Source organism: Mchenga conophoros, linkage group LG4 (genome assembly GCF_057382185.1).
Source record: "Mchenga conophoros isolate Kocher_MC1m ecotype Shallow Benthic linkage group LG4, M_conophoros_male_GT1.1, whole genome shotgun sequence".
NCBI classification, from domain to species: domain Eukaryota; kingdom Metazoa; phylum Chordata; class Actinopteri; order Cichliformes; family Cichlidae; genus Mchenga; species Mchenga conophoros.
Genome location: NC_140529.1, coordinates 24784677 through 24798179, shown reverse-complemented (window position 1 = coordinate 24798179; position 13503 = coordinate 24784677). Strand labels below are relative to the sequence as shown.

Sequence of the window (13503 nt, the reverse complement as noted above, 5' to 3'; positions counted from 1 at the left end):
CTTATATTGTTTCTTGGTCCCATCAATTTCTTATTCTTCAGTCATTTCTGAAACAAAGTCCACACTGAATGCCTGCTGTGCATCTGTGGTTGTGTGAAGCTACATTAATGTAACAGCATGCCAGAGTGTAAACACAGATCTTTGTCTATACGTTGAAACAAGGTTGTGCCTGAAAATTGCTACTTTTATGTGACATTTTATGTGAATATGTGACAAATGATGTTAGAATTATAATTAATTATAGAAAAAACAGTTTAAACCTTGGTGGGCAATGAGCTTAGAAAGAAGGATTATCTAGAAAATGACTTCAGGAAATGGTCGTGTTATAAAGTTGGTTTACAATCTGGACCAGTACAGACTTGCCCCTGACAGTTAAACTGTCCTGGGGGCACAAACCGTTTGTCCTTGGCTTGGTTTCAAGACTCTAGGAAAGGAATGCTGAATGTATGTAAATAGCCTCTGGAGAATATAATCTGGAAATTGCATAAAGGGAAACACAAAATGAACCAAAAAGTAATAACATCCCACAGCTGTGTTTCACACCTGTTGGTAGTGGGGCATTTTGGCTTCTGCTGCATCTTTTTAGTCTGTGCTGGAGATTCACCAACCCTAAAGAAGTCCAAATACACCACTGATCACTGGATCTCAACAGCATTAATGCAAAACATGTGTTTCCATTTCTTGTCTTACTTCTTCTTCCTGTCCAGAGACCGATGTGTGGCAGCAGAAAGGGCCACTCTCTCTTTGGGGCACTTAGCTTTCTCCTGTAGGAGTGAATGTAGTTTATAGTTTATGAAAAAATAATCAGAATAGATGTCAGAGATTGTATCTTTTTTCCTTTTCATAAGTCATTAAAACCAAGTACTAAAACACTTTGATATGACTCAGAGAACTGAAAACTCAGCATAGATAAAGAAGGAAACAATGTACAAATTGGTAACTATAGCCCAAAAGGCTGATTGTGTTCATCTGCGCGTAGTGTTTTCAGTGAGACAAATGTTTTGTCACTCATCCAAGTGACTTCTTCAGTCTCAACTGACTGCAGGTTTTCCCAAACAGTACATTTGGGATTTACTTACCTTGATGATTAAGCATGCATCTGGTAGTTAAAGCCCTTGAAGAAAAAAAAAAATGCAATGAATAAATCATACACACTTAAATATTGTATTTTCACCACAACTAAATTGTCTGACTGTCTGTATAAAACTGAACTTACAGCTATAAGCAGTTGATATTAAATATATGCATCACTAAAACATGACAGATAACAAAGCCAGAGTAATTAGGTACACAACTGTTTTTAAGTGTTTTCAATTTAGTTTCTTTTGACTTACATTTAACTATAGCTACTTATTTTTTCCTTCATTGACAATCAGTTGTTGACACAAATTATTTTGGCAAGTGGCAACAGTCAAACCAACAGCACTGTGATGTTTTTGTTCGTGAATATGTAGACACGCTGGTGCGAATGTCTTACTATACAGGCTGGTTCTTTAGATACAAGGGGAGAGTGCGCGAGTCAGAAACCCAGGGCACATAGATGATGTAAGTCTCATCAGAAACAGCTTATTTCCAAACCAGGGAGGAAGAATGAAAAACAATTCTAAAAACAAGCAATAAAATGTTGTCAAGGTACTAAAATCCCCAGAAATAAATAATCCCAATTTCAAAAAAACATATAAAACACAATGTTCTATGCTTGCTAAACTCCCACCCTGTCCCACAATGTAACTGTCCCACAACAAAGGATAAATGTTTGTTAGGTGTTCACAAGCAGGACCGAAATTCCTCCTTCAGAGCAGGGTCCAGACCAGCCTCGTCCCAGGCAGAAAAGGAGAACCCTCCTATCCCCATCTCATCCTGGAGTCCATTGCTCCACCGCGGCTCCCCTCACATCATCACACTGTAAACAAAAAAACAGGGGCCAGAACCATTCTCCCAGAAGCTGGCCTGGCTAATAGCCATGGTGACCCTCTCACAATACGGCTCTACTCGGTGAGCAACAGTTCATTCATGTGAATTTTCAAAGCTAATTCAAGGACCATCGTGTGGTTAGCAGCATTGACTAAAGTCTTAGTGGTGAAAGGTTTGCATTAAAAGAGTAAAAACTCCAGTTAGGGCATGACTTTAAATACATTAAAGGCAGGGTGCGTCTGAAGACTGCTGCATTTATGAATATGTGACTAAAATAATGTTAGAACTGTAATTAATTATCTATAAAAAACAAAAAATGTTTAAAGTTTTGCGGACACTGAGCTAAGAAAGAATGACTACAATGTTTACTGGTACTATACTGGTACAATAATTACTGGACAAGTACAAACTTGCCCCTTACAATTAATGTAACAGCATGCCAGTGTGTAAACAAAGATCTTTATTTATACGTCGAAAGCAGGTTGTGTCTGAAGACTGCTACTTTTATTAATATGTGACAAATTATGTTATAATTATAATTAATTATAATAAAAAATATTGAAACCTCGGTGGACAATGTACTGAGAAAGAATGACTTCAGGCAATGGGTGTGTTATAATAGATGTTTTACAATCTGTACCGGTACAGACTTGCTCCTGACGGTTAAGCTGTCCTGAGGCACAAACATGTTGTCTTTGGCTTGGCTTCAAGACTCTAGGAAAGGAGTAATGAATGTATGTAAATAACTTTTGAGGACAATCATTTAGAAATAACATCAAGTGAAATTTTGAATCAATTAAAAGTATTAATGAAGTAATATCATATTTGTTGGTAGTGGGGCAGTTTGGCTTCTGCTGCATCTTCCTAGTCTGTGCTGGAGACTCACCAACTCCAGTACCACATACACCACTAATCACTCAATCTAAAAAGCATTGCCATAAAAACATGTGTTTCCCTTTAATTTCTTACTTCTTTTTCCTGTCCAGAGACCTCTGTGTGGCAGCAGAAAGAGCCACTCTCTCTTTGGGGTACTTAGCTTTCTCCTGGAGGAGCGAATATCGTTTATGTCTGTGGGGGTTCTCAGCCATCCAGGTCATCGTAGTCTAAGGACCTTGGAAAGAAAAGCGTCTGGACTTGAAGATGTTTCACCTCTCATTCCTGGGTCAAATGGTGGAGAGTCCCAGAGTCAAGCCCTATTGGAGTATCCCCTAAGATGGACATGGACCCCTTATTGATCCTCTACCTAATCACATGAGCCGAGGTGTGAAAACAGGTGTTGGTCACAATCAGCCAAAGTTTCGGGTGAACTCATTGTGAAACCAAGCCCCACCCTATCATGTGATCTCCTGAGGTCAGAAGAGCCAGGATGTGCATAGGCACGGGATCTAGAAACTGGATCATAGATGGCAGACAATTGGTGTCGTAAGCCACCGCCTCTGTTCAAAGAGGGTAAACAGAGGGTAAAGCAGAGGGTAAACAGAGGCGGTGGCTTACGACACGGTCTACAACTGTCTGCCATCTATAATCCAGTTTTGGTTCCCTTTACACCGATGGGGGACACTCCCATTGCTCTTAAATCTGGGACTCTGAAGAAGCTTCTCGGATGAGAGGTGAAATGTCTTCAAGCAACTTAAAGAAGTCCAGATGCTTTTCTTTCTAAGCTCCTTAGACTTTATAATTTATGAGAACATATTCATAATACTGAAAAAAGTCTTAGATTGTCAAAAATGAATATCTTATCTGACGATTGCTTTGGTGAAAAGGTGCTATATATTACAAACAATTTATTAATAACAACAAGATGACAGTGCTTTATAGACTGTTTTTGTGGAAGTGGAAAGGGCAAATTAACTCAAAGCCTTTTTCTAGAAGGGTGTTAGGTGTAAATGTGTCTGTGAATGTCCTGTGACACTATTATCCCCTCTCTCTTTTAATAATGTCAAAGATAATAGTGTCTTTGACACTATTGGACCTAAAGTTTTAACCATTATTAAAACCATCCCAGCCGATCTTAACCATACCATAGTGAACCCATTTCTCAAAAAAAAACAAAACAAAACAAAACAAACACATCTCAATGCAGCAGTGTTCTCAAATTTTAAACCAATCTCTAAACTCCCCTTCCTGTCCAAAATCCTGTCTTCCTTCAGTTCCAGGCTCTACTGGAAATTAACGATATCTCAGAAACATTTCAGTCTGGTTTCAAAGCGAAACATTTCGAAAGCGTAGAGCTCCCACCCAGGCAAAAGAAAAATAGAGCTATATCACATGTAATGTGAAAACTTTATTGTTCTCACAATATACTTTTCACATTTGAACAACATAATATCATGTTATTACAATATACATTATATACAATATACATTATATAGATATATATATATATCTATATATTATATTTACATTACCACAGTGAGATGACTTTAGTCTCATGAACAACATTAACTAATTGTTATTTACTAACTAATCTTAAATGACTGTTCAGTACAGAAATGAAGCCCAACAATCATGTTTTACAGTCCCGTGGTCTCAGCCTCAGATACTCAACTAATCAAAGTGATGTCATGACAAAAATGAATGACCAACAAAACATTTTTCTCCTTCATTTCTGTCAAACAATGCTGTATCTCGCTGTTAGTATCATGGTTGCTAGGCAACCTGAACAGCGCGACGAAGCGTATACCGTCCCATTTCACAAACCTCTCACTTCCGCACTTCTCGTACTTATAGTACGCACCGTACGTAGTGCGCGTACTTCAAGCATGCAGACCCTGAATTGGGACACAGCCATTGTGAAACCTAGCCCCACCCTATCATGTGAGGTCAGAAGGCCCTATGATGTGTGTGGGTGTTGAGGTGTCTGGGAAGGGATCTCAAAACTGGATTATAGATGGCAGACAGTTGGTGTTGTAAGCCACTGCCTCTGTTCACTATTTGAACTCTCCCATAGGGCTTAAATCTGGGAGTCTCTGGGACTCTCCACTATTTAACCTTAGACCTGAAGAAGCTTCTCGGATGAGAGGTGAAACGTCTTCAAGCGAAGTCCAGACGCTTTTCTTTCCAAGCTCCTTAGTCTTGTGTAGTCTGTTTTCCTCGAAGATTCAGATCTCCTTGTTTGTTTGTTTTTTGTTTGTTTTGTTTTTATCTGAATTATTTTGCACGTAGTTCAAGTTAATAAGGTCACTTTTTAGTTTACCACTCCATCTTCCAAATGCTGCGTTTGGGTCCAACTCCTGATGTGCAAATAAAACCATGAACCTCTATTGAACCACTTGATCAGTCCTGTTGAAAATTGGTTCATTCATTCAAAGCTTTGTTCAGTGACATCTAGTAATGAAATAGGAGACAGCACATGAAATCTCAATTTCCATTTGCTGATTGTATCAAAGTATTTATATCATTCATTGTGTGAATGATATAAATACAATTTTGTAACGATGGATTGATTGGTCAGTTGATTCTGTAAACTTATGTAATGTAGCAGGTAGATGAAGGTGTCCTTGGTGGAGCAGGATGTGTTGGGATGGTAGGGCATGTTTCAGTAACTAGGGTGGGGTGTGATCATGTACATGGGACATGTGATTTTCCACAATGAAGCAACCTTTGAAATAGTGGTTCAAGGAAAATGTAACTTTGAGTTTGAAGCTTGTGTGGGAGCATCAGTGTCATACGGCCAACACTACTCCTGCCTGCCTGTCAGTCTTGACAGTGTCCTTCCTATTGTTTGTTTTTATTCCTGTTGACTATTAAGTAAGAAATGAAGGTTAGAGTAGTTCAGTTGCTTTTGCTTCCTTGTATGAAGAAAAAAGTATGCTGATGGTAAAGTATCAGGTCTTTAGTCTCTATAGTTTTAGTGCCAATGACAAAAATGCATGCTTTTGTCAACGTGTTGATGACAGCAAAGGTGAGTGGAGAGATTAAACAAGATATCACAAATACATTTTATATAAATGACATCTGGAGACTAAAACATTTTTTAAACAGTGCCTGTAGCACATTATGTGTATGTAAACTATCAACGCTGAAATTAATAAGATCTAATGAGATCTTTTAGAATATGTTTTTGTGAAAATGTCAATATGTTTGCTACAACAGTTTCCTGCTAATTTCACATTTTTTGCCCCTTAAAAAACTTTGGCTCTGTAAAAATCATATTATTCCAAATCAAATGAAATCAAATGAAAAATAAAACTTAAACCTTTGTATCAGTGTAAACACATTTCACTAAACTGGAAACTTTAGATATTTAGATGAACTCTACAGAGTGACATGAAGTCGCAAAAGTTGCAACAGTTCAATCCAGCTAAGAGACAAAAACATTTACCTCCTCTTGTCACATGAAAAAGGTTATTGAGATACATAGAAACTTAAACCTCTGACACTTCAGAACCCCACAGGAAAGTAAATGATCTTATTTAGTGAATAATACTTTAAATATGAATAAATCAGTTATTGCTGATTGTCCCCACAGCAAATTCCATGGAGACATCTGGATTTGTCCAGGACAAACTAACTGAATGGGGATTCAGTGAGTTCATGCAGAGATTTAAAGGTATGAGTTTATTATTATTATTTAATGGGAATTGTTGTATCTGTAATGGCACTAGAACAGCATCGTAATTTACTGATTTAGAAGTCAGTCTGGATATTCCTGTGATTTATGACTTGTAATAGAAAACAAAAGTCTTTCATATTCAAAGTTGATGAATATTAATGTTTTGCAGTGTTAGCTTCATCTGACTTTTGAATATTTTATTTTGTTGTTGGCATTATTTCAGATGAAGGCATTGACAAGGAGACGTTTCTAAACCTTGGAGATTCAATCCGAATTAATTTACTGTTTCCTAAAATTGGACCAAGAGTAAAGTTTAGAAAGAGACTCAAAGATTACTTACAGGTAAGGCAGCTATTTTTTATTCTATATCAGCAGGTCTATTGTTTCATTAATGTGTGATGTGTTTGTTTTGATTCTGTAGATGGAGATATGTCATTTTGTCCAGGAAAAATTAACTGAATGGCATCTCAGTGAGCTGATTCACAGATTTGAAGGTATTTTATTATAGTTTGGTTTTGGTCCTTCATAAATTACTGCTGTACTGTAATTTCATATTGATATTTTTTTTTTGTCTAATTTCAATTTGAATACTTCGTTTTGTTGCAGAGGAAGGTATTGACAAAGAAGCTTTCCTAAGTCTCGAGTCAGGCAGAATCAATACTTTGATTCCAAAAATTGGACCAAGAGTAAAGTTTAAAAGGAGGCTCAGAGAATACTTACAGGTAATGTTTTATTAAATGTTACAAAAAAATCCTGGAACATAAAGCCATAAAAGTTTAAATATACTGTTTTTTTTAATAAAACAAATGGCGGTTAAGATCAGTAGATTAATAGTGTATGCAATGCATCAGATTGGAGGTTGTGTGTGAGCGCTGTGACATTCAGAAAAATAACCTCACAATACTCGAGTACAAGATAATGTATTTAATGTAGCATTTACTGTGCATGTAATGCATTTCACACTGGCAGGTATCAATATAACAAAACTGATCACACTTCTTTTATTATACGAAATACATCTTAAATTTATCCCTCACCACTGCAGGACTTGAATAGAACAAATGATGATTCTGCTGACATGATGGAAACAAGCGCAGAGCAAGAGAACAGTCCAGAAATGGTATGATCTCATTGTGTCTGAACATGGTTCATTATTGAGTGATTAATCTTTGATCATTTTTGTTATTAATGTCATCATGTTATTATAGAAAAATTAATGTTGTCAGCGTTAATCTCCTTAAGTAAAGTAAGTAAGTAAAATTTTATTTAAATAGTACCTTTCAAGATAAAATCACAAAGTGCTTCACACAAGCAGAAATGGACATACAACCTCAAACAAACAAAAGCAACCAAAAGCAAGTTTAAACAGATACATTTTTAACTGCTTTTTAAATGAAATGACTGAGTCCACAGATCTCGAACTCAAAGGGAGCGAGTTCCAGAGTCTGGGAGCCATTGATACAAGCGCTCTGTCACTGTTTGTTTTTAACCTTGTATGCTGGAAAACCAGCAAGCCCTGGTCCCTGGTCACAAGACCTCAGGGACCTGCTGGGGCGATAAGGCAGAAGAAGATCACTGATGTAAGTTGGAGCTACACCGTGCAGGGCCCTATAGGTCATGATTATAATCTTAAAATGAACCCTGAACTTGACATGATGTCAGACTTAAAATGACATTGACGCCATAGCCGCATTAACGCAGCAAATCTACGTTAGCTGGTTACCGTGGATCTCCCCATGCGTGGAGCTGGACGCCGCTAAACAATAACAAGCTAACCGCTTACGCCATTAAGTTAAAATGACATTATGGCGTTAACGTCATTTTAAAGAGATTAATGCTGACAGCACTAATAAAAATACATTTTGATTGATTCAAGGACTCATATCTTTAGAGTAAAACAGGTGTCAATATGAGCAAAGTGAACCAGGTTAGCTGTTTACCTAAGTCCTCTGCAGAATTCTCCAACACAGCTCAACTGTTTTTCACAAACTGTGAGTAAACAACATGAAGGCCTGTGCCTTGTCTGGATAATTATTTGGTATTTGTTTTCACGTAGGAGCCAAACATTTTTCCTCAACATTTGGAATCTGCTTCAGCGTCTGACACAACAGATGGCAGAGACACGGTAAGAAATGAAGTCAGAAAAAATATTTTTAAACTGGTTGAAGATCCAGTGATTTACAATGATTTTATCTGCAGACAAACATTTTGTCTCCATAATGCTGCATTAAGAGGAGCAATAAATAATGAAGCTAACAAATGCAAACTGCTTTAAATTTGTTTAATATACATATCTGAAATGCACCTTCATCAAGTGAATATGAAATATTAAGAGTATAGGTAGGCCTGGCTGATGTTTTGGCCTTGTTTTAGATGCAGGACCACAACATTTTTCCATTTCAGTTGGAGTCTGCTTCAGCAGTTGACAGAGGCAGTGACACAGTAAGAAGGAATATTGATGTTTCTCCTCAAGTCATTTTGTTATGCCGATATTATTTGTGTATATAAAACACATGTTTGTTTGTCTTTTCAGAGTAACGAACCAATTCGCTCCTGGGCAACAGTGACACAAGGACAAAGTCCAACCACATTTACAATGTTTTACTGTCAAGAGTGTAAAAACTTCATGGGAAACAATCCTGATTCTTGTTGTTCTCACTGTGCCTCTGTGTTCAACAAAGCAAGCAGCATTCAAAATGGAAACTTCTTTCTGTACTCATCCCTGAAAGACCTTCTGAAAGGTATCCTTGAGAACCACAGCACTGAGTTGTTACCTAAAACAGTTAAAGATGAGCATGATAACATCAAAGATGTGATGGATGGGATGATGTACCAGAATCTCCTCAGAGAGGGTAAACTAGCTGCAGATGATCTCACACTGACATGGAATTTTGATGAAGTACCAAATTTTAGCACAACCAGATACTCAATTTGGCCCCTTCAGTTTGTTATTAATGAACTTCCTTACACACAAAGACAGGTAAATATGATAGTTGCTGGATTTTGGTTTGGCCAAGGAAAACCTCATATGAACACATTTCTGAAACCATTTGTGGATGAATGTTGTGATTTAGCCCAAAATCCATTTCAGTGGAGAGACAGCAGAGGCACTCTTCATTCATCAAAAGTCTTCTGCTTGGTTTGCTCCTCTGACGCTGTGGCGAGGCCACTTCTCCGGAATTGCAAACAATTCAATGGAGAATATGGTTGTGACTGGTGTTTACACCCTGGCACAGTGGTACCAAAGGGCTCTGGATCTGTGAGGTCATACCGATATGATGAAACTAAACAAGAATCAAGATCAAAGAATATGTTTGTTGAAAATGCAAGAGAGGCTGAAAGCTCCCATGAAAACACCTCAGAGTGTGGAGTAAAAGGAATGTCCTTACTTTCCAGACTTCCTTTGTTTGACATTGTGTTTGGATTTGTACCAGAATATATGCACTCAGTTTTAGTTGGTGTGACTAAGCAACTTATTGGATTGTGGCTGAACTCAGAGAACTCCATGAAAGACTGGTATGTAGGTCAACAGATTTCACAGATGGACTCTTATCTCCGAATGTTAAAGCCTCCATCAGAAATGAGCAGATCTCTACAGTCACTGAAGGGTCGGGACACTTGGAAAGCATCTGAGTGGCGAGCTTTCCTTTTATTTTATGCTGTTAGTGTCCTACCAGGCATCCTTCAGCCTTCATTTCTCCAACATTTTTTTTGTTTGTCGATCAGCATTCACATTCTGCTACAAGAATCAGTCTCCCAAAATGACCTTCAGCTGGCCCATGAGAACTTGGTACTCTTTGTTAGAAACATGGAAGAACTCTATGGTGAAGAAAACGTTTCATTCAACTGCCATCAGTTGATCCACTTAGCTGACTGTGTGCGTAACTGGGGGCCTCTCTGGGCAACATCAGCATTCAGTTTTGAGAGGAACAGTGCAAATTTAAGGGCACTGCTTAGCAACATAAACTACAATCCTCAAAAAATTCAAGACAAGTTTCTCCGTTGGCAGCGCCTGCCGAGTCACCTTCGCTCCCTTGTTTCTAACGGAAATTCTCCGTTAGCCAGCATTTCACCAGTAAATGAAACCACTGATTGTTACAATCTGCTTGGAAATTCACGGCATCTGGCTATCACAGGATCCATAAAACTAGCAATAGAAGAGCTCTTAAATCGACCTGTTTCATTCAGATCAGTGGAAGCCTTTGACAGCTTCATCAACAGAAATACTGTTTACTCTATAAACCATGAAGAGGCAGACAGAACAGACTGTGTCATAAAACTCAAGAATGGCTGCTATGGAGAAATACAGTTCATCGTCAGGTTTAAAGAGAACTGTGTTTGCACATCCAACTGTGTGTGCTCGGCTATTTCAGTCATTGTGGTCCAGCTATTTTATATCAAACGTGATGCAGAGGACAGCAGGATGATTCCTGACAGTGCATCAAGGACTATCTTTGTGGAAGTGGAAAGGACAACTCAGCCCAAAGCCTTCTTTTTGAGGGATGTTAGGTGTAAATGCATGTATGTGGATGGTTGGCTGGTGCCTTTACCAAACTCATATGAAAGATATTAAAGTTCCAGCACAGCTAAGGTGCTTTCTCTGTCTTGTATATCATGGCACATGGCTGTTTTTACTACAGTGAAAATCTTGGAAAAATGAACGATGATGAAGTTTTTTCAAAGGAGTTTGGAGTCATTTTGTTCATATGTGTGCGAGATCTGTGGCTTACGTTTTCTTTTGGTGTGACAGTGTGGACATAATGTAGTCAGTGTAATGTAGGATTATATCACTCAGTACTGTATGTGTATTATCTGTATATGGAGGAAATTATGGAGTGATTGGTAAACAGCCAAAAGCTTGCCTTTCCCAACTTTGTATTCACTACGTATTTATCATACATGTCAGTTTACCTCTATTCAATATGAAATGCAAATTATTGTGACACATAAACATTTTGTGAATTAACGCTAAAAATCCGGGGTGAGTGGATCAATGTGGTTTACTGCATCCTGATACAGATTGCTATTACTGAGATAACAGATCATAAAGCTTCATATTACCTCATATTATTGTGTAATGGCTGATGAGACTTATTCTGTTTAATGTTGCAATGTGTGCAAGTCTATTGAATATAATACAGATTGATTTGCTCAAGAATGTTTGTATCCTGCTACATAAAAATGATTATAATTAGTCTTATTACTTTAAATATGCCTGAAAAATCTGTTTGGCCTCCTTCTTCACTCTGGATTTGTGCTGCTATTCAGAGTCAATTCAAATTTTAGTGTCGTTCCTTAAAAAAAAAAGAAAAAAGGATGTGTAAATACAGTAAATGATGTTTAGAGATTTTTGAAAAATAAACATGACCACTGTTCATATGTGGCTTTATTACCTTATCATAGGCCAGAATTAAATATCTAAGTAGGACCCTTGTGTTACGATTCGGTGTTGTCAGTGTTTTGTTTTAGGCGTGACTGTTATGTGTTTCCTGCTTTACTTTGAAAGTCTGTCTTATCTCAGTGTGTTCAGTTTACGCTTCCTTGTCTCGTCAGTTCTGATTTGCCCCAGCTGTGTTTCCCTCCTGTTGTCCATTCCCTGATTGCTCCTTCTATGTATTTAAGCCCTGTGTTTCAGTTTGTCATGGTCGTGATCTTCCCTCCCCCGGTTGTAAATAGTTTGGTGTTTTGATGTAAATAAATGTCCTATTTTGCTTTGAAGTAAATAGCTGTCGATGCTTTCGTTTTGGGATTTTGGTGGAGAACCGTAGTAGTTTTTCTGTTTTGTTTTTTTTCCCCCTATTTTTATTTTTTCTGTGTTGCACGCCGGTTGCCTAGGCCGGGGTGTAACAAAATGGCGGCTCGTCCGGGATACGCTGGAGGGTCCGAGGGGCCCGTCCGGCCTTCGTCTGTCTTCGCTGGAGGGTCCGAGGGACCGCTCCAGCCTTCGTCGTCTTCGCTGGGGGTGTCCGAGGGACCGCTCCAGCCTTCGTCCGCCTTCGCTGGAGGGTCCGAGGGACCGCTCCAGCCTTCCGTTTCCACTGGAGGATCCAAGGGGCCCATCCAGCCATCAGCGTCACCTGCAGAACAGCAGCCGGTGCCGTATGCGCTGGGCATGAATCAAACATTTTCTTTGGGGTTACATGTTTTAAATGTTTGATTTTTGGGTGGGGGGAACTGTTACGATTCGGTGTTGTCAGTGTTTTGTTTTAGGCGTGACTGTTATGTGTTTCCTGCTTTACTTTGAAAGTCTGTCTTATCTCAGTGTGTTCAGTTTACGCTTCCTTGTCTTGTCAGTTCTGATTTGCCCCAGCTGTGTTTCCCTCCTGTTGTCCATTCCCTGATTGCTCCTTCTATGTATTTAAGCCCTGTGTTTCAGTTTGTCATGGTCGCGATCTTCCCCCCCGGTTGTAAACAGTTTGGTGTTTTGATGTAAATAAATGTCCTATTTTGCTTTGATGTAAATAGCTGTCGATACTTTCGTTTTGGGATTTTGGTGGAGAACCGTAGTAGTTTTTTTTTCCTTATTATTTTTTTTTTTTTCTGTGTTGCACGCCGGTTGCCTAGGCTGGGGTGGAACACTTGTTTAATACCATGTTAAACATGTTTACCGGGTCATGAACCATCGGTGAAGCAAACAACAGAAAAGAAGCTCGTATATAGACTTATGCCGTAAGTTGACCTAAAACTAAAAAGAAAAAACAATCTGACATTTTAAATTAAATCAAACATCGTTTAAAAGACACACATGGCAGTGTGGGAGAAAAAACTCAACACTGAATGCTACAAGTGCACAAATATGAAATCAGCGTGGTGCTGCAGTGAACGCATCAATTCACACAATATTACAGAAATATTTTTTATATAAATGTCTTATATTGTTTCTTGGTCCCATCAATTTCTTATTCTTCAGTCATTTCTGAAACAAAGTCCACACTGAATGCCTGCTGTGCATCTGTGGTTGTGTGAAGCTACATTAATGTAACAGCATGCCAGAGTGTAAACACAGATCTTTGTCTATACGTTGAAACAAGGTT

The 13503-nt window shown here is 38.4% G+C and overlaps 1 protein-coding gene across 1 annotated transcript; it reads left to right on the top strand.

Annotated features, from left to right (window-relative positions):
- The first annotated feature begins 4768 nt into the window (after positions 1–4768).
- On the top strand, positions 4769–13221 carry LOC146576144 (uncharacterized). The gene is made up of 8 exons (XM_085271205.1): positions 4769–6466; positions 6693–6811; positions 6891–6963; positions 7076–7191; positions 7515–7589; positions 8526–8594; positions 8843–8911; positions 9003–13221. The coding sequence occupies exons 1-8, from the start codon at positions 6394–6396 to the stop codon at positions 11040–11042; spliced, it is 2634 nt and encodes an 877-aa protein (XP_085127331.1). The 5' UTR covers positions 4769–6393; the 3' UTR covers positions 11043–13221.
- The last annotated feature ends 282 nt before the right edge of the window (positions 13222–13503 follow it).

Coding starts and splice junctions, on each gene's coding strand:
- LOC146576144 (XM_085271205.1), top strand. CDS start 6,394: ATGGAGACATCTGGATTTGTCCAGGACAAACTAACTGAATGGGGATTC. Junction 6,467..6,692: donor GTTCATGCAGAGATTTAAAG/GTATGAGTTTAT, acceptor GCATTATTTCAG/ATGAAGGCATTGACAAGGAG. Junction 8,595..8,842: donor CAACAGATGGCAGAGACACG/GTAAGAAATGAA, acceptor GCCTTGTTTTAG/ATGCAGGACCACAACATTTT.